Here is a 26412-nt window from a genome sequence, read left to right as displayed (position 1 = left end):
GAGCTGATCAGATCAGGAAGTGAAGTTGTATAGAGGTAGAAGAAAAGAAGGCCCAGGAGATAATTCTATGGAAGACCCATGGTTAGAGGGCCTGATCTTAGATAGGATCCAGGAAAGGAGACTGAAATAAGCAGGCATATAGGTAGGAGGAGGACCAGGAGAGAGTGGTGTCCTGAAAACCTAGAGAGAAGAGAGGATCAAGGAGGAGAGGGCAATCAGTAATGTCAAAGACTACAGAGAAGTCAAGGAGAATAAGGATTAGGAAAAAGCCACTGGATTTGGTAACTAAGAGATCACTGTTAACTTTGGAGAGAGCAGTTTTGGTGGGATGAAAAGTCTGGAAACTTAATTGTAAGGGGTTAAGGAAGTGAGAAGAGAGAAACTGGAGGCACCTATTACAGACAAGGAGTTTAGTACAAACAGCAGAAGAGGTAGAGGACAATAGGTATCATGGTGGAGTTGGAAGGATCAAGTGAGAGCTTTTTTCTGGAGTGAAAAATGGATATGGCATAGGCATATTTCTAGGCAGTAGACAGAGATTGAATTTAGAATGAAATTAGATTCATCTGTTTATGGTTTTAAAGTATGAGTACTTTATTATTTACCTTTGAAATTAGCACCCGATCAGCCTTCCATGACTAGTAAAGGCCTAGGTACGTGAGGGTGACCCTAATTGCCAACACCACTACCCTAGTCTCTAGATGGGACTGTGGTGGACTCTATTATATATTCCATTATGAAATGGGCACATTATTTCCTGGAACTAGAGGTCTCCTTTGCTATGTAACCTTTCCATCCATTATTTTTTTTAGGGAGTCCAAAACCCTTATTTTATATATTTATTTTTCATCATAAAAGTATTTTATTATTTTCCAGTTACATGTAAAGATAGTTTTCAACATTTGTTTTCACAAGATTTTTAGTTCCAAATTTTTCTCCCTCCCTCCCCCTTCCCCAAGACAGAAAGCAATCTGATATGGGTTATATATGTACAATCACATTAAACATATTTCTGCTTTAGTCATGTTGTGAAAAAAGAATCAGGACACAAGGGGAAAAACCTCAAAAAAGAAAAAACAACAACCAAAAAGTAGAAACAGTATGGTTCAATCTACATTTAGAATCCACAGTTCTTTTTTTCTGGATGTGGAGAACATTTTCCATCATGAGTCCTTTGGAATTGTCTTGGATCATTGAACTGCTGAGAAGATCCAGGTCTATCACAGCTGATCATCATACAATGTTGCTGTTATTGTGTACAATGTTCTCTTGGTTCTGCTCACTTCACTCAGCATCATTCCACTTAAGTCTTTCCAGGTTTTTCTTTCCATCCATTATTACAATCAACTCTTGCAATACTGACATTTGAGAGTTCCTTTCCAGGGTTATTATGGAAGATAGAAGAGTAAAGAGAATAATTTTTTGTGGTATTATCTTTGTGGCTGCCATTATTGACCAACTACCTTACTCTGACCAACTTAATTCCCCAGCCAACTGGTACTTACTCTTCCATTTTGAGCAAAAGTTCACCTCCTATTTTCCTACTCCCCCTATTATAGAGTTGTTATCAACCAAAGTGGAAACTCTTTCCCCCAATATCTCTCCTTTTACTTTCTTTCTTCCTTCCTTCCTTCCTTCCTTCCTTCCTTCCTTCCTTCCTTCCTTCCTTCCTTCCTTCCTTCCTTCCTTCCTTTCTTTCTTTCTTCCTTTCTTTCTTTCTTTCTTTCTTTCTTTCTTTCTTTCTTTCTTTCTTTCTTTCTTTCTTTCTTTCTTTCTTTCTTTCTTTCTTTCTTTCTTTCTTTCTTTCTTTCTTTCTTTCTTTCTTTCTTTCTTTCTTTCTTTCTTTCTTTCTTTCCAGGGCAATGGGGGGTTAAGTGACTTGCCCAGGGTCACACAGCTAGTAAGTATCAAGTGTCTGAGGCTAGATTTGAACTCAGGTCCTCCTGAATCCAGGGCTTTATCTACTGTGCCACCTAGCTGCCCCCCTTTCTTTCTTTTTTGGTGGGGCAATGAGGGTTAAGTGACTTGCCCAGTGTCACACAGCTAGTAAATGTCAAGTGTCCGAGGTCAGATTTGAACTCAGGTCCTCCTGAATCCAGGGTGGATGATTTATCCACTGCACCACCTAGCTGCCCCCCTTTCCTTTTACTTTCATCCATATTTATCTTAGTTTCCCCCCGCCCCCACTGATGCAAAATTCTTTCCTCCTCTGTCTCCTCTCCAGTGTGGATTCTGGAATCACAGTCTGGTGTTAATAAACTCCACTTTATTTTAGATCTTTTCCTTTCCATATTTTTGTATTCATGTAAGTCTGGCTTCCTCTGGAAGATATACTATCTTTGGGCTCCCTTTCTAGTACTAATTGTTCTTTCTCTTATGTCCCACTACATCTTGGCCCAGAGGAACTGGAATATTATTTGCTGTCCACTGCTAGTCCATTCCCATCAATCAGTAACCTTTTCTTCTTTGAGGTTTACTCTAATCATTGACATATTCATACCCAGGTCTTTACTGTTGCCATCTACTCACCTCCTAAGGACTCTCTTTTCTTTAGAGGTTCAGTTGCCTCCCAGTCTTCTCTACCATACCCCCTGCACTCATACTTGATGACTTGAGTATTCACATTGAGGTGCCTTAAAACATCCTGTCTTCCCAGTGAATACAACTCCTCAATTCCCATAAGGCATATCTCAGGAATGGTTATCCCTTAGACATAACTCTCACCCCACATTGTATGAACTCTGAGATTCCCCACTCTGATCATAATCTTCTATTTCTATCCTATACTTCTCAAACTATTCTAGGTTTTTACCTAGACCTCAAGTTCCTCTGTTCCTCATGTTACCCCAATATATCACCTCTGTTCTGTCCTTATATTCCTCTTTTTGCAGTATTTTCCCTGTAACTAACTAGTTTGGCTATTATACACTTTTGAATTCCTTGCCCCTTTGTGCTTCTATAATCTATTTCACACCAGTTTTCAATGCCTTCTCCACTCCTATTCCTGAGCTGGTGAATGCTGCTGGTGAATGTCCTACAACTATGCTAACTGGATCCACTACACATTCATTCATTCATTTATTTTGCTGGGTTTGTTGTTGTTGTTTTTGTTTTTTGTGGGGCAATGAGGGTTAAGTGACTTGCCCAGGGTCACACAGCTAGTAAGTGTCAAGTGTCTGAGGTCAAATTTGAACTCAAGTTCTCCTGAATCCAGGGCCAGTGCTTGATCCACTGTACCATCTAGCTAGCCCCCACTATACATTTATTTTATCTTAAAGGTCTATCCTTACTACATGGTGCTTCTTTTTATCAGTCAATTCCATAGGGTTCCTTACAACTGCTACATCTTTTTCTCTCTCCCCAACTCCCTATACCATCTCACTGCCTGTCTTCTAAAAAGTTATCTCTCCCTCCCCTCCTATTTTACTGAGAAAACCATGAGCCTCTATATCATGAGCTTCCACATTTCATCTACTCTATACCCATCATCACTGATGCTCACCTCCATTGACCATGACCCTTTTCTGTGCTATTCCTTTATTTGTCCCATTGAGGAAACCTCCCTCCTACCTTCTCTGGGAGCTTGCCCCCTTCTTTCATGCCTTCTTTTACTCATTTCCAACCTTTGCCTCCTTTCCTACTAATTATAAACATGTTCAAGCTTTCTTCGTTCTTAAGAAAACTTCTCCTTGCCTTATCACATTGTCTAAAATGATTGTCCTATAGACAGCCATAATTACTGATTCAGTGATCAGGGTAACTACAACAAAGCATACCCTTGTCATAATCCCTTACTGTGCCTCTCCCCTAAGAATCTCTCCTTGCTCCTTTTCTCTCTTTATATTTCTCTCTGTCTGTCTAATCTCATTTGTTCTCATATTATCAACTACTATCTCTATGCAAATGAGTCCTGATGTGTATATTTTGCCCTGACCATTCATTGAACTAGGGACCTCAATCCTCAGCTGCTACTGAGCATCAATCCCAGGATAGTAGTAGGCCTCCGCCAGTTGCGAACGACCATGGATCAGTGCCTTGAAGAGCCACAGGCCACAGTGTGGCTTTTCTGGAGTGACCTCTCCAGGGTGCTGGCCTGGGCAGATCAATATGGAAAACAAGCTGTTGCCCATGCAGCAGGTTTTCCCTCTCTGAGACATTGGTGGATCCAAGGGAGAGGCAGAGCCAGTACAGTTTGGCACCAGTTCCACGGCAGGAGTTGCCAGAGAGATGTAATGTCTAACATCCAACTGCCTAAGGGACTCCGACTCCTGATTTTTACTTGGGGTTAACTCCCGAAGCCTTTCCCATATATGGGTATAACCGCAAGGCAGCGGAGGTTTAAAATCAGGGTTCCTTCCCCTAGGCAAGTTGCCTGCCAAGGCTGACAAGCCCCACCTGCCCGAAGCGACTGGTTTTAAGGCGCCAGTGACTTATATGGGATATCCCAGGATATACCAAACTCAATATATAAAAAACACAGGTATTAGTTATGCTTCTCCATAAATCTGCCCTGCTTTTGGACATCTCTATTGATGTTTGTGGTCTGTTCACTTTGCCTCTCTGGTTAGAGACTGTGAGGTTAACTTTGATTCTCCCATCTCCCTCATCTCTCACAGCTGTTTAGTAAATTACACTTCTGTAGCATCTCTCACACTCCTCCTTTCCTTTCTATTCCCACTACAGCTGCTCTAGAAGAGACTCTCATTAAAACTTTCTTGGACTTTTGAAATAGCCTCTTAAAACTTCCTCCCTCAACTTTGTTCCCCTTGCATTCTCTCCTTCAGACCACTGACAAAAATAACCTTAGTCACACATAGATCTGATCCTATCACTTCTTTGCTCAAAATAAACTTTAGTGGCTCCTTCTTGCCTACTAATTAAAGCTCCTAGTTCCTATTTCTGGCATTCAAAGCCCATCACATATCTCCAGTTATATATTCATCCTCTTAAAGTATGGAGGGTATAAGGAAATAGCTAGGTACTGAAAAAACTGGGAGATGTGTGATTGCTGAGCTGCTTTCATTAAAAGATTTTGGCAAATAGGGATATCATCACAGGAGTGGAGAAGGTCAAATGTACCTATTTTAAAAGAGGGATGGTTAGTGAAGATCTAGAAAAGGAAGTAGTGACTACAAAGAACCAGCATGACTTCAACAATAACATATGTAATACTAAGCTTGTTTCTCCTGCCACTTTTTTTAAGGGTTACTGGGGTAATATAGAGGAGAGGTATGCTATAGATATATTTTAACAAGATTTTAATGAATATTAAGTCTGGAAAAAAGATTTAAATTCAAGAAACATTTATTTAGTGCCTAGTGTTTGCCCAGCACATACTGTGCTACGTGATGAGGGTACAAAGACAAACACAAACCAATCCCTTACATTCTATCATGGGATATAACATGTACAGAGATAAGTTAATATAGCCTGTATATAAAACAGAAGGTAATTTGAGGGGGGAGAAGTATTAACAACTGGCAGAATCTCAAAGAAGCTGATCCTTGAGCCAGGACTTGAAGGGAGCTAGGATTTCCAAGAGGAGGAAATGAGAATGGAGAACATTCTAGAAATGGAGGCAGGAGAGAGAGAATGTCATAATATTTGGCATGCACAACAGTAAACAAGTCACCTTGGCTAGAATGTAGAGATTATGGGGTAGTTTTGAATAATCATTCTGGAAAGGTAGGCTAGAGTCAAATTTTGAAGGGTCGTAAATAGCAAAAAGAGGAGTTTGTATTTTATAATAGCAGAATTAAGGGAATAACAGGCCGCTTCTTGAGCAGGCGAGTGCTGTGGCCAGAATTGTGCTTTAAGAACATCATTTTGGCAGCTTTGTAAAGGTTGAATTGGAACAGGGAGAGACTTAGGCAGGAAGACCAACCAGAAGGTTAATGTCATAGTTCCTGTGAGAGTTGATGAGGACCTGAATTAGGATGGTAGCCCATATGCATAGAGAAAAGTCACCATTGCAAGAGAGTTAGTGGTGGGAACAGGTGAGGTGTCTGCAGATATTTTTAGGTTTGCCATGTAGAATAGGGATTACTTGTTTTGCTTGGTTATAGAAAATCTAGGATCAATGGACCGTGGCTGCAAAGTGGTGTAAGTTTTTAAAGTTACTAAAATTAGAGCTTTGCTAAAGTGAAATGGGTGGTCTAGGTCTAGAATTCCTTAGAGGTCTTTAGGCAAAGGTTAGATAAACCCTTATTGCATGTGGTATAGAAGGGATTCTTGTTCAGAATGCCCTAGGCTGAACTAGATGGCCAATGAGATCCTTTCCAATCCTATGAAGATACAATTAGCTATATGCCCATACCTCTCTAGTTAGAGTCAGTCTCTAGAAGAGAACTTGCATGACTGTAGCAGAAGATTGATTTATTCAAGAAAAGTGTATCAGGCATCTTGAAGGAGACGTGAAGATCTGTAGAAACAAATTCATCCTTCCTTTTTCCTGCTCCTTTGACTATAAGAAGGGATTTCTTTTTCTGTAGTGGGGCAAAGAAAAGAAGGGAGTCTCTTGTCTTGTCAGAAATTGGGGACAGGGATTTGGTGGTGACTCCTCCAGGAATACCAGTGGTGTCCTAGCTGCTTTTTGTTAGCCTGCTTGGTCCTAGAGAATCAAACTAAAAAAAATCATTAGGTGGAACTTATGGGAGATGGATTTTTATCTCAGGATGAAGAAGGCATTTATAATAATTAGGTATCCAATGGTATGGTTAGAAATGCACTAGATTTAAAGTCAGGAGAGTCATTTATTTGAACTACTTATTAATTCTTTTACTGATCAAATCAATGATGTCTCTGAGCCTCAGTTTATTTATCTGTAAAATGGGTCTAATGCCTAGTGCCTACCTCATGGGGCTGCTGTAAGAATTAAATGAGATTGGGGGGGAGCAGTTAGATGGCACAGTGGATAAAAGCACTGGCCCTGTATTTAGGAGGACTTGAGTTCAAATGTGGCCTCAGACACTTGACACTTAGTAGTTGTGTGATCCTGGACAAGTCACTTAACTCTCATTGCCCCACCAAAAAAAAATTGAGATGAGGTATATAAAGTGTTAACGCAAAAGGGTTACATAATTTTCTAGCTTTTGTTATGGAATGGACTACCTCTTCAGGCAAGGAGCTCTTCATCACTTGTTGTTCAGTTGTTTCAGTTGTGTCTGATTCTTTGTGACCCCATTTGTGGCAGAGATACTAGAGTGGTTTGCCATTTCCTTCTCCAGTTCATTTTACAGATGAAGAAACTGATCCAAACAGAGTTAAGTGACTTGTCCAAGGTCTCACAGCTAAGTGTCTGAGGCCACATTTGAACTCAAGTCTTCCTGACTCCAGGTCAGGTGCTCTATTCACTTCATCACCCAACTGCCCTCCTCATTGGAGGTGTCTAAACTGAGACTGGATAACCATTTAGGATCATAGATGTCAAGCTGGAAGAGACTTCAGAAGCCATTTGACCCAACAGTCTCATTTTCAGATCAGAAAACTGAGGCCCAGAAAGGTTAAGTGGAAAGTGTTTAAGGTCACCTGGCTAGGTAGTAAGAGGCAGAGCTAAGACACAAACCTAGGTCGTTTGGCTCCAGATCTAACACATGTCCTTCTTTGCCATGCTGCCTCTTGTCAGAGATGTGGTAGGGAGGCAATTTCTGCATGAGTGTGTGGTCAGACTAGATACTTCAAAGTCCGTTCTTTCCCAATGGCTCTAAACGGAACTAGGGCAGGGGCCACTGGTCCTTCAAGGAAAGCACCAGGACATCAGGGTAAGAAGGATGAGGGATAATAAGCAGTGGGTAGGATGGAGTTAACAGTAGCCTTAGAGAGAACAGGAAAGTTCCTGTAGATATGTCAGCAATGGAAGTGACGGCCAGACCTGGATGGCTGTTTGCTAGTCAGTTTGTCAGTTTGCAATTTGGGGAGTCTGCTCTCTGTGATCTCTAGTATCATTTAGGCTCTTCTGAAGTACTTTGAAATCATCCCCCCAGACTCTTAACAGTTTATTAAATTAGGTTTTAGTGCATGTGAGCTGTTGCATTGGTGTGAAATAGATGGTAATGACTCATTTTAATCTCTTCCTTCCAAATATTTATATCCCACATTTAGATGCAAGAAGCACAGAGCCCCAAGTGGACAAAGCATCTCCATTATTTTTAGATTTTAATTTAATACCAACCTAGAAAATGTTTCATAGTTCTTTGGGAAACCTTAAAGAAACTGGATTTGCAGGATGATTGGAAAGATAGGTTATTTTAATGGATACTTTATTGACCTGGCTATATGCATATGTGTATGTGCTTTTGTGGAGAAGTTTAAAAAAATAAATACCAGAAATAAACAAATTTAGAAATCTTGAAAATTCCACAGAGTATTTCAATAAAACCAGTGTTTGTATTGTCACAGTTTAATCATCAATTCATTTTTACATTGCTTCCAGTCATTATCATGCATGTTAATGTACTAAATAAGACTGGTTTTTTTTCATGAAACAAGTTTTAATAAACTGTACCAATGGTGCGCAGCCTCATAGCTGGGATTGGGGGATGGGCTGGTAGTGGAAACCAATAAAGGAGCTCAATAGCCAACTATGTATTCCAAAATCATTCACTCATTAGGGGGAAAAAAAGGTCTGCTAGAATTTCTAATAACTGTTTATTGCCTCAATTGGCAATGTCATTACTGAAGGGGGCATTTGTAAAAAAGGATATTTGCATAATGAAGATTTAGCTAAAGAGTTTCCTCTGTACTACACTTTTCTTAGTATAATGATTTAATTTTTCCTCTGAACTCCCTTGTGAGGGGGCACAATATAGTTATCCTTCCACATTATGACTTTCCCCATTGCAGTTTTGATATATCGTGGATTGGTATAAGAAATTAAATGGGAATTTGGGAGGAGTTTTGTGGAAGCCACGGATGACACAGAAAAAGGTTAGAAACTCAGAAATGCATTATATATATATATATATATATAATTATATATTGTCAACATATTTTATCTTTTAATACCATAATACTTCAGACTTCTCTGGTATGAAGGGAAGGCCAAAAAAATTTATGTAGATTTTCCAGATCACCATCCCTTTAACCCTGCAATGTGGAAGGGATAACTGTATGGGTATTATCGTAGAGTCATAGATTTAGAACTGAAAGTGACCTTAGAAGTAATCTAGTCCTACTTTTTCATTTTACAGGTAAAAAAATGGAGCAATTAAGGGACTTAACCAAGGTCATGTGAGTAGTGAGTGTCAGAGTCAGGATTTAAGCCACAGTAATTAATTCCATAACCAACACTCTTTCTGTGGCACCATGTTGCCTCTAGTCCCTTACAGAGAGGAAGGCTGAGGAAGGCTGAGGAAGGCCGAGGAAGGCCACTCCTGCTCATACCCCTCTTCTTTCATTCCACACGGCCACTCTAGAGGTGTGTTGTGGTCTCAGGATAGATACATTCATAACATTGTGCATTTAGAGCTGCAAGGGACTATAGAGGCCATCTGGTCCAATCACCTTATTTTATGGTTGAGGTAACCATAAAAGTTAAGTGACTTGTCCAGGGTCACATAGCTAGCAAATGTCCTTATTTATAAATTAGTAAAAGTAAAATACAGAGGAAACTCTAAGTGACTTGCCCATGTTATGGCACATATTTAAGATGTGTCTAAGGCAGGATTTGAACCCAGATCTTCCTGTGTCCAGGTCTAATAATCTTTTCAGTTCTCCCCAGTATTTGGAGCTAGAAACAACATTAGAAATCATGTCCGATGATTGTACATATATAACCTATATCAAATTGCTTACCATTTTAGGGAAGGAGGAAGAAAATTTGGAACTCAAAATTCTATATAAAAATGAATGTTAAAAATTGTCTTTACATGTAGTTAAAAAAATAAAATACTATCTACTGGAAAAAGAAACACAGCTAAAAATATCCTTTTAAGCATACAATTTTAAGAGAACTTGAAGGAGACAGTTCTAGGCAAAATCTGTTTCACGTTTTGCAAAATCCAAAGGTGTCTGAAAAAATATTTTTAACAGTTCCAATTCATTCCAACAGAGTTGGATCTGACTTTCTCTATTAGATAATTTTGCTTTATTAAAAGGTCAGAAAAAAGTAACTTCACATCATACTAGACAGAATTCACATAGCAGGAAAGATATCAAGGCAGGAAGAAATAAAATAAAACTTTTTCTAAAAGAAAGAAAGAAACTAAGATGCATAAAGGGGGAAAGTACAGTAACTTGTGTGAGGTCACACAGGTAGCAAATAGCAGAGTGAGGTTTTGAATGCAAGGCATTTGGTTCCTAATTGGGCCAGTTTCAGTCCACAATAGGGTACAGATGCTCTGACTTCTGAAGCAGGCAGAGTCTCAGTGTGTAGCTACCTCTCCCATGAGGATGTACTGCAAGTTACAGCTGTTGGTGCTCTATAAATTTTGCTTCTGTCATTGCTTGAGACTAAGAGATGGTGCCCTCTTTTGGAAAACAACATGCTTTCTTTATCATCTCTTGACATACTTTATAGCCAGCACATTGACTGGGTGCCAGGTGGTTCTGCAGTTATTTTCACAACATAAAGAAAGGTGTTTAGGAAAGATGGTTTGGTTAATGGTGGGAATAGCAATGATTTACTCAGTTAAACCTGACCTTATGGCTGCGAAATCATTCTCCCCCTGTCAAATGGTCTGCATGTTGACTATATTGGATAAACTTGTTTTTTCCACTACCAGTCCTGGGTGTGGGCTGTGAGTGCCCTTCATTGAAAGTATCTCCATCTGTCTGGTAAAAAACTAACTCTCTTCATTGTTTAGTTCCAGGGCCCTGTGAACCTGAAGATCTCATCGATGGAATCATCTTTGCTGCCAATTACCTGGGGTCTACACAACTGCTATCTGAACGGAACCCTTCCAAAAATATCAGAATGATGCAGGCCCAAGAAGCAGTCAGCCGTGTTAAGGTAGCCTTGGTCTCTGAGTTGGTGAAAGGGGCTAGCTCACTTGGCTGCTGAGCTTTCAAGGATTCTGTCTAATATCATGCAGTTTCAAATTGACTTCAGGGTGCAGTGAAGTGAGTCTAGTTCTACCACAGCAGAGACCGGCTTTGCTTCCAAAGCCTGGTGTGAAAGTGCACAGAAACCCATAGCCTGCCAGTGAGTGAGACATAAATTATTGCCGAGGTCAGAACAAAGAGCCTTAAGACTGGCGGAGTACTGTGAGGATTCAAAGGCAGAATCCAGCCTACAAAGGAAAAACAGTCAGGCTGAAGAATACAGGAGATTAGTTTCCAGATGAATTCATTTCACTAAGTTGCAGCCTGGAAACATTTTTTTTTTTCAAAAAAGAGGTCATTCTCATGCATTCTAGCTGCCAAAAATTATTATTGTTTAAGGTCTCAAGTCCCAGTACAATGATTTTTGCCTTGTTTGTTCTATTTAAAGAACTTACAGATGGGGAGGGAAATTCATTTCATCAAAGAAGTTGAATTTGCTCAAAACTCAGATAGGAACTACTTAAAATTGGAAAACATAAACTTAGACCCATGGAAATTTGTGCCTTTTAATAGAATCTGGATAACAGCAGTGATGTGATTTTCTGATATCAGTGTTTAATGTTAAACAAAACACCCATTTCACTTAAAATAATTACATTCATCTTAAAATCCTCACATATTGGTCAAAGTGATATTGTTTTGTTTTGAGCAATGCCTTCTTCACAAAAACACGCCCCCCCCACACACACACACAGATTTAGAATTAGAGGGACTGGGTTCAAATTCTGATTCTGCTACTAACTATTATGTACTTAGACAAATTGGTTCATCACCTCTGAGTCTTAGATTTTTTAGCTATAAAATGAGGGATTGTTGGTCTAGGCTAGTGGTGCCAAACTCAAATCAAAATGGGGACCACCATACATAAGGATCCCTGGAGGCTGCATATTGACTTAGTTTTAAAATGTAAAATTATCTATGTTTTATTGTATTTTTGTTTGTTTTGTTAAACATTTCCCAATTACATTTTTTTTGTTGAGGCAATTGGGGTTAAGTGACTTGCCCAGGGTCACAGAGCTAGTAAGTGTTAAGTGTCTGAGGCCGGATTTGAACTCAAGTCCTCCCGAATCCAGGGCCGACGCTCTATCCACTGTGCCACCTAGCTGCCCCTAAAAATTTTATTTTACTTTATTTTATTTGGTTCCCAATTACATTTTAAGATGGTTTGGGGCCCAAGGGGCACATGGTTGTTTGACACTTCTGGTCTGGATGACCTCTAAGGCTCTATCCCTTCTGAAGCTATGATTTTGAAATAGTTGGTATAAATGCTATTATAGTCTAGTTATTATAAGTTACAAATTGCAGATCAGAAAGCAGGCTGACAAAGTTTAAGTAACTAGACCAGAGTCATATGGCTAGGTATAGCCACATCTGGAAACTTTTGTCTTCTGACCCCAAGTCCAGTGTTCTTTCTGCTACAATATTAAAGCCTCCTCAGTGTTCAAGGGCTTCACATTGCTTATAAGTGTTAGAGATGACTGAGTATTCTCTGACTCAGTGGTGCTAAAACAAGGGGATTATTTAGGAATTACTGTTAGCATGTTAATAGCAAAAATGCTATTTCAGCTCTGTATACACATTAGGTGCTTTTAGTAATTGCTTTTTGAAGGGGTGTAAAAATATAGCCTGGTTCCAGACTAAAAGAGTATAGGCTTCCACTTCCACCCACCCAGTTTTCCCTCTTTCTAATCATGAGAATTATTCTTTACTATAGTAGCTTCCCTTTGGAGCCATATAAAATGGAATGAAATCTTGATGGTGGCTAGAGTTCTTGCCACGAAAGACACTCTTGGTCCTTGTTGAAAACCCATGAGTTTGCCTGCCCCAGGCCACAGATTTTGACCACATGAACATATCTACTCAAGTAGATGTAGTACCAACTCCCTTGACCCTGTGTCTTGGATCCCCACATTCCCTGCTGGGTAGCACATCTTTACCATAAGATGTGAAGTCATTGCACTTCCTCCTAGGCTTGATTATACTTAGTGATTTCTGACAATTCAAATCAATTTAACAAATGTTACTCAAATGCTTCTGGTTCTTAGATTCACACATTTGTTAAGCTATTGGTGTTGGAATGGATCTTGGAGATTATAGTCCAACTCCACTTCTTTTTTACAAATAAGAAAATTGAGTCTCAGAGAGGGGAAGTGACTTTGCCTGAAATTAAGTAACTAGTTAGTATCAGAGCTGAAACTTGAACCCAGGTATCTTGATTCCCAGAGCAATGATTTTTGGTTGGTTTTTTGTACTACAACATTTTGCACGTGGTTGTTTGTGCAAGTGTTGGTCACTGGGGGTGATATGAAGATAAATTAAGTCTAATGTTTGTCCTTAAGGATCTTACCATCTAGTGGAAGAAGTAGGCTTAATATGAGGGTACTTATAGGTTCTGGATCATATTTTCCAATTCCATTAATGACCTTTGGTGTCCCGAAGTTCACTGGGACCTGTGAATGGAACATAGCTTGTTTCTTTGTTCAATTTTTGTCTACTCTTTGCCCTTAATATCTCTAGAGTGCAGAGAGGCTTTCTAAGTATTACTTTACCACCTGGGAAAAGAGTTTTGGCTATATTTTTTAATGGTGTCTAAGGACTTTTGGCATTCATTAGAGCAAGGGCATATCAAACAGCCAGTAGAGTAGAAACAAGCTAACTCTTTTAAGGGTAGAGAGGGGTCCTAAAACTGTCCTCCTAACCTTTAGCAGACTTGCCCATTAAATAAAGGCCCCCAGACCCCACAGCCTTGTACAGTTTCAACCTTGAAGAATTAGATTTTGCTGAGGCAATAAACTCTAGTCTCATAGTTGGCACAATCTGTTATTAAATGTTTTCCTTAGTCCTTATCATTCCATATATAAACATAGTGGAGAGTCCCAGCTGTTTCCAACTGCTAAGAAACAAACTTGTTAAGGGTCTTCAATGATCAATCAGTGTATCATTTATATATATCTCTGCTTAATTCCAAAGGCTATTTACCTTGGTAGATTTTTTCCATGTTATGTAGATTCCAAGTATTTAGCCCAATGGCCAAAAGACTTATACTATGTGCTGTGTCTTTTTTGTGCCCATCTGTTTTTCTTTTTCTCTTATGTGCTACTCAGAGGATGCAGAAGGCTGCTAAAATCAAGAAAAAAGTGGTGTGTAAAAAAAAATGTTTCTCTGGAATACCAGTGCTTGTTTATGTTTTTGTGGCTTGTTCTTTGTGAAGCTGTTCTTTTCAATTAGGAATCCTCATAAAGTGGTAATGCCGAGTCTTCTTTCCTTTCCCCGTTGATTGCTTAATTCCAGATTATCAAATGGAGCTACAAAAATGGCTTCATTTATTTTTCCCATTACCTATTTACTGAAGTAGCTGATCATTTCTTCCTTTCTCTTCTATTTAGTTTTTCAAATGTACCAATACTTACTCTGTCTGGAGAAAAGACTAATTTTGTATTTAATAGTAGTTATACTTCTAGGTGAAACTGACAGATGATATATCTTCCTATAGCATAGGCCTAACTATGGCGTTAATTAAATTATTCTGATAGTTAAAGACTCATTAATTTTAATTTACTAAATCAGGACCATGAGTACTACAATTTGCAATGTGCACATACATTTTCACCTAATTAAAAAAGGTTTTGGAGTGGGGTCAGGCTAGCTGTCACTTCAAAATTGAGTTGATATTTAGTAATATGTTTGTGAATGCAGTCATTTTCTAAGTTTAGGAGATTCACAATCTGTCATTTTAATATCTTTTTAAGTGTACTAAATATCAAATATCTCTGGTATTGAAATGCCCATTTGAAAAATTTCTTTTTTCTTTTGTACTAATAGCAATAGAAGCAATATAGTATAATGGATAGAGTGCTAGGGTTGGATAGAGAAAAACCTGGGTTCAAATCAAACCTGGACAGTCAAACATGACATAATGAAAGTATTTTTCAAAATTTTGGTCTCTGAACTCCATTATACTCTGTTTTTTTTTTTTTTTGAGGTAATAGTGGTTAAGTGACTTGCCCCGGGTCACACACCTGGTAAATGTCTGAGGCTGGATTTGAACTCAGGTCCTCCTGATTCCACCACCTAGCTGCCCCAACTCCATTATACTCTTAAAAATTATCAAGTTTTTGTTTATATGGTTTCTATCTGTTGATTCTTACTGTATTAGAACATAAAATGTCTTAGTATTATTATGAAAATAGATTTGACTTCACAGATACCATGGTCTTGGTCCCCAGACCATATTTTGAAAACTGCTGGGTTAGGGGGAAAGAATTTTGAATTTGGAGTCACAGAATGTGAATTTGAATCCTGATGCTTCCACTTATTAGCTATGAGATCTTGGTGGAGCCTTAAGCTCTCCAGTCTCAGTTTCTTCATACCTAAAATACATTGGCCTAGATGACCACTCAAGTCCTTTCTGCCTCCAAATTTATGATCCCCAACTCTGACCCTTAAGAACTGTGTGACCCCGGAGAAATCACAACCTCAGTTAATTCTAAGTTTCTGTACTAAAAATCATAATTGTGTTTTCGGGAGGAGTCATCTACACAGAAGCTGAAAACAAAATCACAAATCTTGTGATGTTTTGATATCAGGAATATATGCCTGAAGTTGATACCCTTTTCTTTAAACTTGGATAAACAATACCGTTAAGTTGGAGAATTTCATTAGTACCTACTCTTAGGTCCCAGGAGTTCCGTACTCTGGCTCCAAGAGGGACATTTCCAGACCACATGAGCAGCTCTCTATACTGCCTCTTCAGTAATCCAATTTTTACAGGGATTAGATTTTATTGTGGCAAATAGTATAATTACTTTTCAGTGCCTATTCAAATATTAAATATTCCCTTAACTATAATAAATACATATTGATATACATTTACATATAAAGCATACACACACACACAATACTCTTTTCAAAAAACAAGATGGGGGGCGGGGCAGTGAGGGTTAAGTGACTTGCTCAGGGTCACACAGCTAGTAAGTGTCAAGTGTCTAAGGCCTGATTTGAACTCAGGCCCTCCTGAATCCAGGGCCAGTGTTTTATCTACTTCACCACCTAGCTACCCCCTCAAAAAACCAGATTTTTTATAATCTTAATAGTATGTTCCTATATTGAGAAGGCGACCTATATTTGGAATATTATGGTACTTGACATGTAATTAGCATGTTATTACCACATGGATAGTGGTGCCTTATTACTGGAATTGTGGTATTACCACAGACATGATTATTTACCTTAAGCATGATTAAATAAAAGACTGTAGCATATTTTTTCTCTTAGTTATGCTTTTGAAAATAGATGATGAGGTAATGTATATGCCCAATCATAATATAATACTTACATAGAGAGAGCTATACAGCTTCAGAGAAGCATGGCATAAAAAAACCCTTGCCTTCTTTCTTCTGTGCTAAGCTTTAACTCTCCTCGTTTAATGTTTAATTAAGCATGTTTAATTGCTTGGTCATTGGAAGAAAGGCTATTGATCTTTTCATGCCTTCAGGCCTTGGTCCCAGTTTTTTCAGTACCAAGAGAAAGCAATTGTTTTGATTGTTGTTATGTAGAACTTCTTATTTATAATGTCCACTCAGAGACTACTAATTTTCCCTTCTCTCCACCTAATTTGTTCCAAGTTTCCTCCTCCTTTTTTTTGATCAATAACTTTTCTGAGATATTCACATAGTACTGAAATGTATCCATTCAACACTGAAGCTGCATTTGCCTGGCAATTAATTGTCACATTTTGGTTCTGACTCAACCTGTCTCAGCAAGAGTTACAGTCCAAATCATTTATCATCCAAGAATATAACTTTTATTAACACATTTGAATAGACTATATCAAAGCTTGTGGTTTGTGGTTTGGGTTTTGTTTGTTTTTTAAACAGAGACATAAAGTAGCTTCTTCCCAATTCCACAGCAAATGCACCTTAGTAGGATTTATTTGAATCTGTACCTCTAATAATGAGGTAAAAGTAATAGAGCTCTTGTAGTTGCAGAACCGATAGCACACTGTGGGTTTTCTCTTTAAGGACAGCATGAAAACACAATTACATCATCATAATATGTGATCTCCAAGTATTTCAGAATTCTTAGGGTATAGCCAGCAGGGAAAATGTGTTTTAATCACATACTGGGAAGGATGAAGTCAAACCTCTGTGACATTGTGAATTGGGAAGCACAGACAGCACCATTGGCTTTTGAGTGACCAGAGAGAATTACTTAACTCAATAGGCAAACTAGTTAAGCACGTTTTTCTGTTTCCACTATATTGAAGTAATTGGGATTCCTACTGATTTAAAACCAATTAAAACACCTTCCTGCTTTTAAGCATGCCCAGAGTAGTACATTCAGGTACAGAAAAAAGGTCAGCTTGAATGTAACTTAATACCATGTCAGTTGGGCCAATAATAAGCATGCTGTGGTTGAAAAAAAAAAAAAAGGTAGTCATCTGACTTTTTGACATTTATGCTATTTGTTATTATATTTTTAAAATAATATTTCCCAGTTATTATGGGAAGGAGGAAGAATCAATAACACTAATAGTCTGTCATTTCTATAATTGTTTGAGGTTTAAGATCGACAAAATCCTTTCCTCACAACAACCCTACAGAGTAGGTAATAGAAATGGTATTATCCCTATTTTTGGATGAGGAAACAGTATTAGAAAGGATAAGGAAGGGGGCAGCTAGGTGGTGCAGTGGATAAAGCACTGGCCCTGGATTCAGGAGTACCTGAGTTCAAATCCAGCCTCAGACACTTGACACTTACTAGCTGTGTGACCCTGGGCAAGTCACTTAACCCCCATTACCCCGTGTGAAAGAAAGAAAGAAAGAAAGAAAGAAAGAAAGAAAGAAAGAAAGAAAGAAAGAAAGAAAGAAGGAAGGAAGGAAGGAAGGAAGGAAGGAAGGAAGGAAGGAAGGAAGAAAGAAAGAAAGAAAGAAAGAAAGAAAGAAAGAAAGAAAGAAAGAAAGAAAGAAAGAAAGAAAGAAAGAAAGAAAGAAAGAAAGAAAGAAAGAAGGAAAGAAGGAAAGAAGGAAAGAAGGAAAGAAAGAAGGAAGGAAGGAAAGAAAGAAAGAAAGAAGGAAAGAAAGAAAGAAGGAAAGAAAGAAAGAAGGAAAGAAAGAAAGAAAGAAAGAAGGAAAGAAAGAAAGAAAGAAAGAAAGAAAGAAAGAAAGAAAGAAAGAAAGAAAGAAAGAAAGAAAGAAAGAAAGAAAGAAAGAAAGAAAGAGAAAGGAAGGAAGGATGGATAAGGAACTTGTCTAGGCATGTTCCAATAAATGTTGAACAGCTGGGTCACTGAAAAATAGGCACAGATGATATGCTTTAAAATTTAACCTTCATTAGTGCTTTCTTAAGTCCAGACAACCAATTAAACAATAAATCAAGGCCTGATTTGCTGTGCTTGATAATTACTAAGGTGTAAATACTCCCACTGAAAATTAAACAATCTACTTTTGTGATCTGATAAGACCTGGTTCTAGCAAACCCTTATACTTGTCCCTGGTCACACAGCAAATACATGTCAGTGCTGGGATTTGAACCCAGGACTTCTGATCCAAGGCTAGCTCTCTCTCCTACATAATGCTACCTCTCCATTATGTGCTTGTAATCCCATAGTGTTAGAGCTGGAGGAGGCTTTAGAAATCTTCATTTTAACCATCCTCTTCCATAGCTGAAGAAACTGAGGTAAGAGAAGTTAAGTAACCTATTCAAGATCACACAGCAAGTTAAAGAAATCCTATTTCAGAGTAGTTCAGCTCCTAGTTTTGGGGGAAAGATAGACCAATGTGACAAGATGGCATATGTGATTATGAGTACTCCAGAGAAAACAATGATATTTTAATTAACCTTCTTTGAAAATATATCCTTGGGGCAGCTAGGTGGCACTCAGTGGATAGAGTGCTGGCTCTGGAGACAGGAGAACTTGAGTTCGAATGTGGCCTTAGACACTTACTGGCTGCAGTCACCTTGGGCAAGTAATTTAACCCCAATTGTCTCCAAAGAAAAAAGGAAAAAGAAAAAGAATGAAAATATGCCTTTTCTTTTCATGAGTGATACTTTTCAAGATTAAATTCACCAGCAAATAGGAATCAAACTATGAGGTAGATTTTTAACAATTGGATCAAGTTTCTTGACTGAATTAATATGGCCCAAGGCAAGAGGTGTTTTCTCTCTCTCTCTCTCTCTCTCTCTCTCTCTCTCTCTCTCTCTCTCCTGACAGTTTAACTTTATTTGTTGCTTGTAGCTTTGAAAGCATTTCTCCCAAAGGCTTTCTTGTATTTTCAGTGTTCACAATTATAAGTATTTATTTCTCTTTCTTTGCACTTCCTAATTGCTCAGGTAAAATTCAATCTCCTGGAAACCTTCTTGTAAGTCTGTGCTTTTTAGATGCTTATCTTCGAACAATTTAGATACTGAGCATCTCTCCCCTCCCAATTCTGTCTTGCTGAAAGTGATTAGTAAAGTCATTGAATGCAGTTAAAATTTGCTTTTTAATAAGTATTTTCTTTTCTTAGAGTTCTGAAGGAGATTCCCAGACTTTGACTGAAGTGGATCTTTTCATCTCCACTCAGAGGATTAAGGTTTTAAATGCAGACACACAGGTCAGTGCCTAACATATTTAAAATATAATTACCCACAAATTGTGTGAAATAGAGAACTCTAGTTGTAATTGTCCGAAGAACTTTCCACTAGATGTTTGGGGGCAAAAATCTTTACCTATGACACAGACAAATCTGCACTTTAGGATGATCAGCAAGTGCCAATTTTAGAAAGTGGTGGTTGTTCATTTGAGGTTGGGGACCATCATAAAGGACATTTCCTTTATAATAGACATTTACTATTAAACCTTAAATATTTGAGAAAATAAAAGTTACTCTGGAAAAAAAGCAAAAAGCTGCATGAGAAATCACACAGTTATCTTGGTTGACCTTTCATGATTCTAGAATGCCTTTCTTGACTTCTTGAAGGAAATAATTCCAGTAAATCTAGTTTTATTAATGTTAGTATAAAATGATAAAAATAAGAATAGCTCACATTTACATAGCCCGTTAAGGTCTATAGAAAGGGCTTTCTTCTCAGAAACCTTCTGCAAGTGCAAATATTTTTATCTCTGTTTTACAGCTAAGGAAGCTAAGGATAAAAGGGGATTTGTCCAGAGGCCTGTAGCTTAGTAAGGGGCAGGGTGGGGCCTCAGATTCAGGTTTTCTAATTCTAAGACCAGTGACTCCCTATTACACTATTTCTTATTGTGTTTAAGAAGCCTCTAGATATTGGAACTGTTGCTTAATTATAATGTTAAATTGGTTTAGTCCCACTCTCTTATGGTGGAAAGAACATTTGATTTGAAGACAGAAGGCCTGAGTTCTAGACTCTTCTGCTACTCGATACTATATAACTTTGAGTAAATTATATAACTGCTTTCAGTTTTAGTTTTCTTATCACTAAAATGAAGGGTGGATTTCCAAGGTCCTTTCCAACTCTAAGTCCTGTGGTCTCTCTGCATTATAAACTCACTTTGACCAAATAAAAGAATTTTAGTTCTGGAAAGGACCTTAGACAGCCTGTAGTAAAACTACTTCATTTTTTAGAGGTGGGAACTTAGAGCCAACAAGTCGATAAAAAAGCTAGGATCATCATTTTCCTCATTATCGTTATCATCAGCATCATAGTTAACATTTATACAGCATTCATTATATGCCAGGCACTGTGCTGAGTGCTTTACAATTATTTCATTCGGTTCTCACAATGCTGGGAAGTGGGTGCTATTATTATCCCAATTTACAGATGAGAAAACTGAGGCAAACAGGTTAAGACACTTGTCCAGGGTCACACAGCTATGTATCTGAGACCAAATTTGAACTCGGGTGGTCCTGATTCCAGGCCCAGTTCACTATCCACTATGCCACCTAGCTACAGGTCTTATATGGCAATTTGACATTGTCCTGGCAACCTTAGATTTGGGATTTTCTGAGTCTCTCCCAGAGAATCTTGTTTTTAAGAAAATAAAACCTACTCTTTTGAGGCTTCATAAGAAGAATATTCTTTACTCAGACAATATGTCTTGATTTTGGAGTCAGAAAATATGGTCTGATTACACTTTGTGGTGTTAGAAGCCTGGATCAGGACAAATGACATTTTTAAAAGCTTTCAAAAGATATTTCAGAATCGTCTGGGATTGAGACTTTAAAGACTAATCTTGGGTCAGGATACAGGTATGTCATATACCTAGAATGTCTCCCCACACAGTCAGTCTGTCCATTCTTACGATTGTTTTCTTTTCTCCTCATGGTAGTTTTAGAGAGCTATCTTTGTAGAAAATAAAAATTTACTCTATCAGTCAAATATTAATTTTGTTTGCTCTTAACTTGAAAGGTAGGAGAACAAAGTTAGAAACCTCACACAACTGAAGAAGTGAGAAAAGGAAAACAACTGTAAAAACCATCTCAGTAGTTCTGCTTAGGAACAGGGCTTAGACTTTCAACCTTGCAGTCATGGATGGAGGTTATACCCAAACGCATATGATTTTATGATGTTTCTACTTTTTCCATCCTACAGATAATGCCAGTTGTCTTTTTCATTTTAATCCTCAACTCCTACTTTCCCCTGGGGCCGGTGTTCTGATTTTCTGGTTGTCTACACAATACCAAAACAACTGATTGAAAAATGAAAAATATGTTCAATCTGCTAGTTGAACATACAATAACAATATTGATAATTTGATTGTACTGCTTTCCTTTTCTCTTCCCCCACTTTTTTTTTTTGGTGGAACTGATGGCTTTTTGGCATTGTATCAAACAATCTATCCATTTTCTCTTTGATCTACTTTAGTGTTTGGAGATTGGGATAGTGAACCTACTAATTCTAGTTATTCCATTGAATTTACATAATTGAAACAGATATATTAGTCAGTGATGGTCTCTCTTCCATGTATAAATTGTAGGGTAAATCTTTTAGAATTCCTTACTTTTACACACTCCCTACCTGTATTATTTAGCCCTTGGTTAGTACTAAGGATTTCTTAAAGCTGAAAACCTTTTTTTTTTCTTTCTTTCTTTCTTTTTTTTTTTTTAAAACAGTATAGGCACTTTTCATAGACAGATCCCTCATCTCTTAGGAAAGGGATCGTTTTGAATTCTCCCAATGTTATATGTTCTCTAGTTAGAGAAGCCCATTACTAGCTCCCCAAGGACTACTAAGAATTTGTTCCAGTGTCTCATCATCCATCTTCGCATCACAGGTCTCTTGACACAATTATCCAAACACTTGTGTTGACAACTTTGTTTCACAGAGTCTGGATTCGGCTTTTACATGAGGACTTACTATTCCAGTTGGAGCTGAGTCTGAGTAAATATTAATGATAAAAATGAACACTTTTTAAAGAGAGATTATCTCTATGTACTTTACAAGCACATATTTTTATTCTTTTCTGAGCAGTAGAGAAAGTGTCTTTTATGCCTGATGTAATAGGACAACCTCCTTTTGACTATATATATATATATATATATATATATATATATATATATATATATATATATGTGTGTGTGTGTGTGTGTGTGTGTGTGTATGTATGTAAATATGTATATATCTGTATATATACACATATACATACCCATATACATGGATGTGTTTATACATGGTAATATGTATGTTTATACACATACATACACATTTTATGTGCTCCATTTTTCTGAACTAGACCAATTTGTCCTTCCTTAGGCAGCCTGATGATCTTACAGAGCACAAGGTATCCACCCATCTCAGCCTCCTCCTGTAGGCAGGAATTACAGGCTTGCACCACGGTGCCCAATACCAATCATCTTGCAGGTTTTGTTTCTTTATCTGCCCACTGCAAACATTAGGACAAAATTGATTCTTTCATTTGTTTAGTTAGTCAGTGCTCTTTGGCTTTTGACAATGTCAGAACAATTTAAAATATGAAATTATTTTTGTTTCTAGTGTAAGGTGAGCAAATAGCCAGAATCTAACTGGCTGAGGATAGATGAGTTCGGGGTTAATGAGTATTGCTCCAAGTGGACCTGAAACTCTTCTTGCCTTTGATAATCCATTATGAGCACTTACTCCCAGTAGACTTTTTTCACTCCAGAATAAAAGAAGAATCATTGCTCTCCTTAATGGAATGAAAATAATGATGGTGAAATTGATTCTCTTTTCAGGGGTGCTGTAAATAAAAGCTTCCCTGAGCAGCCCTCCTCTCTCCATTTTCTCAGTACAGGGGGTAAATTTCTTCCAAATAGCCTTATGTTCACCAGTGTGCTTATATGTTTCTGACTGATCATATTTCTGAAAGGGTAAAGTGTTTTGACATAATTCCTGGCTTTTGATATTGCTTGACTGGTACAGCATCTGGGGGTGCCAGATTCATTGCTTTCTAATGGTTTCCAATTCTGTAAAACAGGTTACTCTCCCTCTGTGTTCTATTGCGACAAGTCAGGCAGGGCTGTGTATATAATGAAGGCCACTGGTGTGCATATGAGTGTGTGTGTGTATATAGGGTTAAAGAATACCATCATCTTCCTAAAAGGGGGAAAGGGAATTGTACTCATTATAACTCAACTTTGAGAATAGAAATTCCCACTGTTTTCCTCTGACTCTTGCCCCCTTATCACCTTTTTTGAATAGATGTGGTAAGTGACAATGATCATGCCCTTCTAGGTTATACAGTGGAAAATATTGAAAAGTGCCTTAGCCTGCAGTGTTTGAGATTCTGCCAGAAAGGATCCATTACAAAACAGACGTCCCTGCAGAGAGGAATTTTATAGAATCATGGAGGAGAAAACCTAAAACATTTTCAGCATTTGTTTTCATGCTTCATCTGTGATGAATATTCTGCTAACCACTGAGCATTCAATTCTGGGCTTGAAGAAGTCACCAAAAATATTTTTTGGGAAATGATCATTTAGAAAATAAGAAGTGTCTGCAACAAACCAAGCAATTCAGAGAAAGCAGTCACAGGAGAGTTCAGGGGATTGTTGAATAGAGATTCTACCCTCTAAACCAAAGTGCTGATTGTCTGTTTTATGGAAGAAAGTTCCATAATGCTCTCTGACAGCCCATGCCATTGTCTTTTATCTTTATGTTAAGACAATGCTTCTGAATATTCCTTATAATTCATTACTACTATAGCTTAAGTACCTAGACCTGTGGCCTAGTTCTTCTTCTACAGAATCACAGAATTTAAGTCTGAAGGAACCCCATAGGCTAATTAGTCTGTGAAAATAATCATTACTAACATACTGAAAAACTGGTCATCAGTCTTTGCTTGAAGACCTCCATGGAGAAGGATCTTTGCAGAATGGCTACCTCTACAGGTGCCAGGCAGGTCTACTTAGTTCAATGGACTTTCAGCTGAAAAAAGGGAAGAAAAAACCCTCCAACACACCCAACCATGCTTTTATTTACCACCCCAGTTGTCCTACACTACTAAATTATGGAAGATGTCAATATAGAAAGAATGGTGGGTAACTCCATATACAAATGAGAAATCAGTCTGATTGAAATCCCCCTGTATTTACATTGATGTCTTGTGATCATCACTCTCTGTCTACTAACCTCGTAATGTCAAAAGCTATCTGGTGAACAGGTGGGTAACTCATAATATTTACATTTGCCAAGGTCTGAGATGAAGGAGTATTAAATAAATGACATCTATCATTTCTTTTTGAAATAATCTCTAATCTTGAGTAACTTGAAAACAAAACACAATTGCTACTGTAAAGAACCTCAAATCAGCACAGCAGATTGAGATCAGCACAAAAGACAAACGAGGAACTTTATGAGGAAGGAAGACCGCAGAGATCACAGAAACACACCAGGTCTCATCTCTCCTTTTGTGGAAGGGGGATAATGGCAGTGGAAGAGAAGTATATTAGTTGTTCAAAGCCATTGTGTGATGCTTCATTGAGAAGGAGAATATTTTTGGGAGGAGATAGCTGACCATGATTTAATGGACAAAATAGCAAAAATAAAATCAAAGCAACAAGAGTCATATGTCCTTAAGCTGAGCTAAAAGAGTGGGATAAGCTTCAGAAACTGCTGATGGGCCATGTGGTGTGGCCCTTGTGGGTCAGCACTTTCCCCATATGATGACGACTTGCTTTATGTTCTGTGAACAGAATGTTTTTATGTAAAATTTAGCACTGAGCTTCACATCCTCCTGTTCTCTGAAGGAAATTCTAGGCCAAACAATTGTTATACTCTGTGTGTGAATACACTGGCTCACAGCTAGTGCTGCTTTTCAAGTATCAGCATAATGTGTTCTAATTGAAGATGGCTCTTTGAGCCTTAGAAATTAAAGGGGCTTAGAGGGCCATCCCTCTGAGGGGAATGAGAAGTAGGATGGGAATCTTCTAGAATAGGAGCTGCTCTTTAAAATTTTAATTGTCCTATAGACAAGAGAAAGCTCCTGCTCCCCACAAATTCACATCTTTGTGATTATGAAAGGACTCAGTCTCCTTGGCTTTTAGCCAATGGCAGAGCTTGATGATTTTGGTCAACTCCGATATAACCAAAGATTTCACCTTTAATACTTTGTTCTACTATAATAAAATGCCAATGTACCAGATTGTTTGAGTAATAGAATATTTGGGGTAGACAAGTTAGGCCTGTCTCCTAGGGTATACATCCTGTATGATTTCATTCATAGTGGCATGGGGGGGAGTCAGAGTTTGGGCAGAGGTGAGATGAGGGACACTTATAATAGTACTTTTAAAATAAATGTATATGCTTATAATGCCAGACAATAATGTATTTCAAAGCATTAATAGGTATTTATTTTGTGATAAGGCAAATCCAATTTCTTAGGGTCAAGTCTCAAAGCCTCACGTAGACAGTAGCACCTAGGGGTCCAACTCTCAGATCTTGTGAAGGGTGGTAAGAATAATAATAGTAATTCACATTGATATTTTGTTGTGAAGTTTACAAAGCACCTTCTTCACAATAGCCCCATTAAATAGAGGTATAATTTCCCCCATTTTACATATGAGAAAACGGATGTTCAGAGCTGTTAAGTGACTTGCTCAGTATCATACAGCAAATATGTTTTGGAGTCAGGATCCTCCTAACTTCAAATGAAGAGGACTTTTCAAATATGAGGCCTGATTCTGGACACCTTAATTTTCTGGTTAACTGAAGGTTTTAAGCAGGAAAGCTTTTTTGTTTGTTTTAATTTTGTCAAATGTACTAGTTTACTTTTATAAGTGAGAATAATAGTATTGGCAATAACAATAGCTGACATTTATTTAGTACTGTAAGGTATATAAAGGCACCTGAATAGAATGAGTTCTCATGGTATAGGAGATAGAGGGATGTGTTCTAAGTATGTATGAATTCCATAATAAAGTTTGGAAATTGATTGTTGCT

General features: G+C 38.0%; 1 protein-coding gene across 4 annotated transcripts in view; it reads left to right on the top strand.

Moving 5' to 3' along the window:
• APBA2 (amyloid beta precursor protein binding family A member 2) overlaps positions 1–26412 on the top strand; it is a 373381-nt gene that overhangs the window by 278993 nt on the left and 67976 nt on the right. For 3 of the 4 annotated variants that reach the window (XM_043987872.1, XM_043987873.1, XM_043987874.1), the window contains exons 6-8: positions 10803–10948; positions 14145–14180; positions 19548–19634. In XM_043987872.1, coding sequence (XP_043843807.1) covers positions 10803–10948; positions 14145–14180; positions 19548–19634 — 269 coding nt within the window. The remainder of the gene's footprint in view (positions 1–10802; positions 10949–14144; positions 14181–19547; positions 19635–26412) is intronic. The other variant, XM_043987875.1, reaches the window with a different exon arrangement.

This window comes from Dromiciops gliroides, chromosome 2 (genome assembly GCF_019393635.1).
Source record: "Dromiciops gliroides isolate mDroGli1 chromosome 2, mDroGli1.pri, whole genome shotgun sequence".
Taxonomy (NCBI): Eukaryota; Metazoa; Chordata; class Mammalia; order Microbiotheria; family Microbiotheriidae; genus Dromiciops; species Dromiciops gliroides.
The sequence above is the reverse complement of the archived record's forward strand: the minus strand, read 5'-3'. Positions and strand labels throughout refer to the sequence as shown.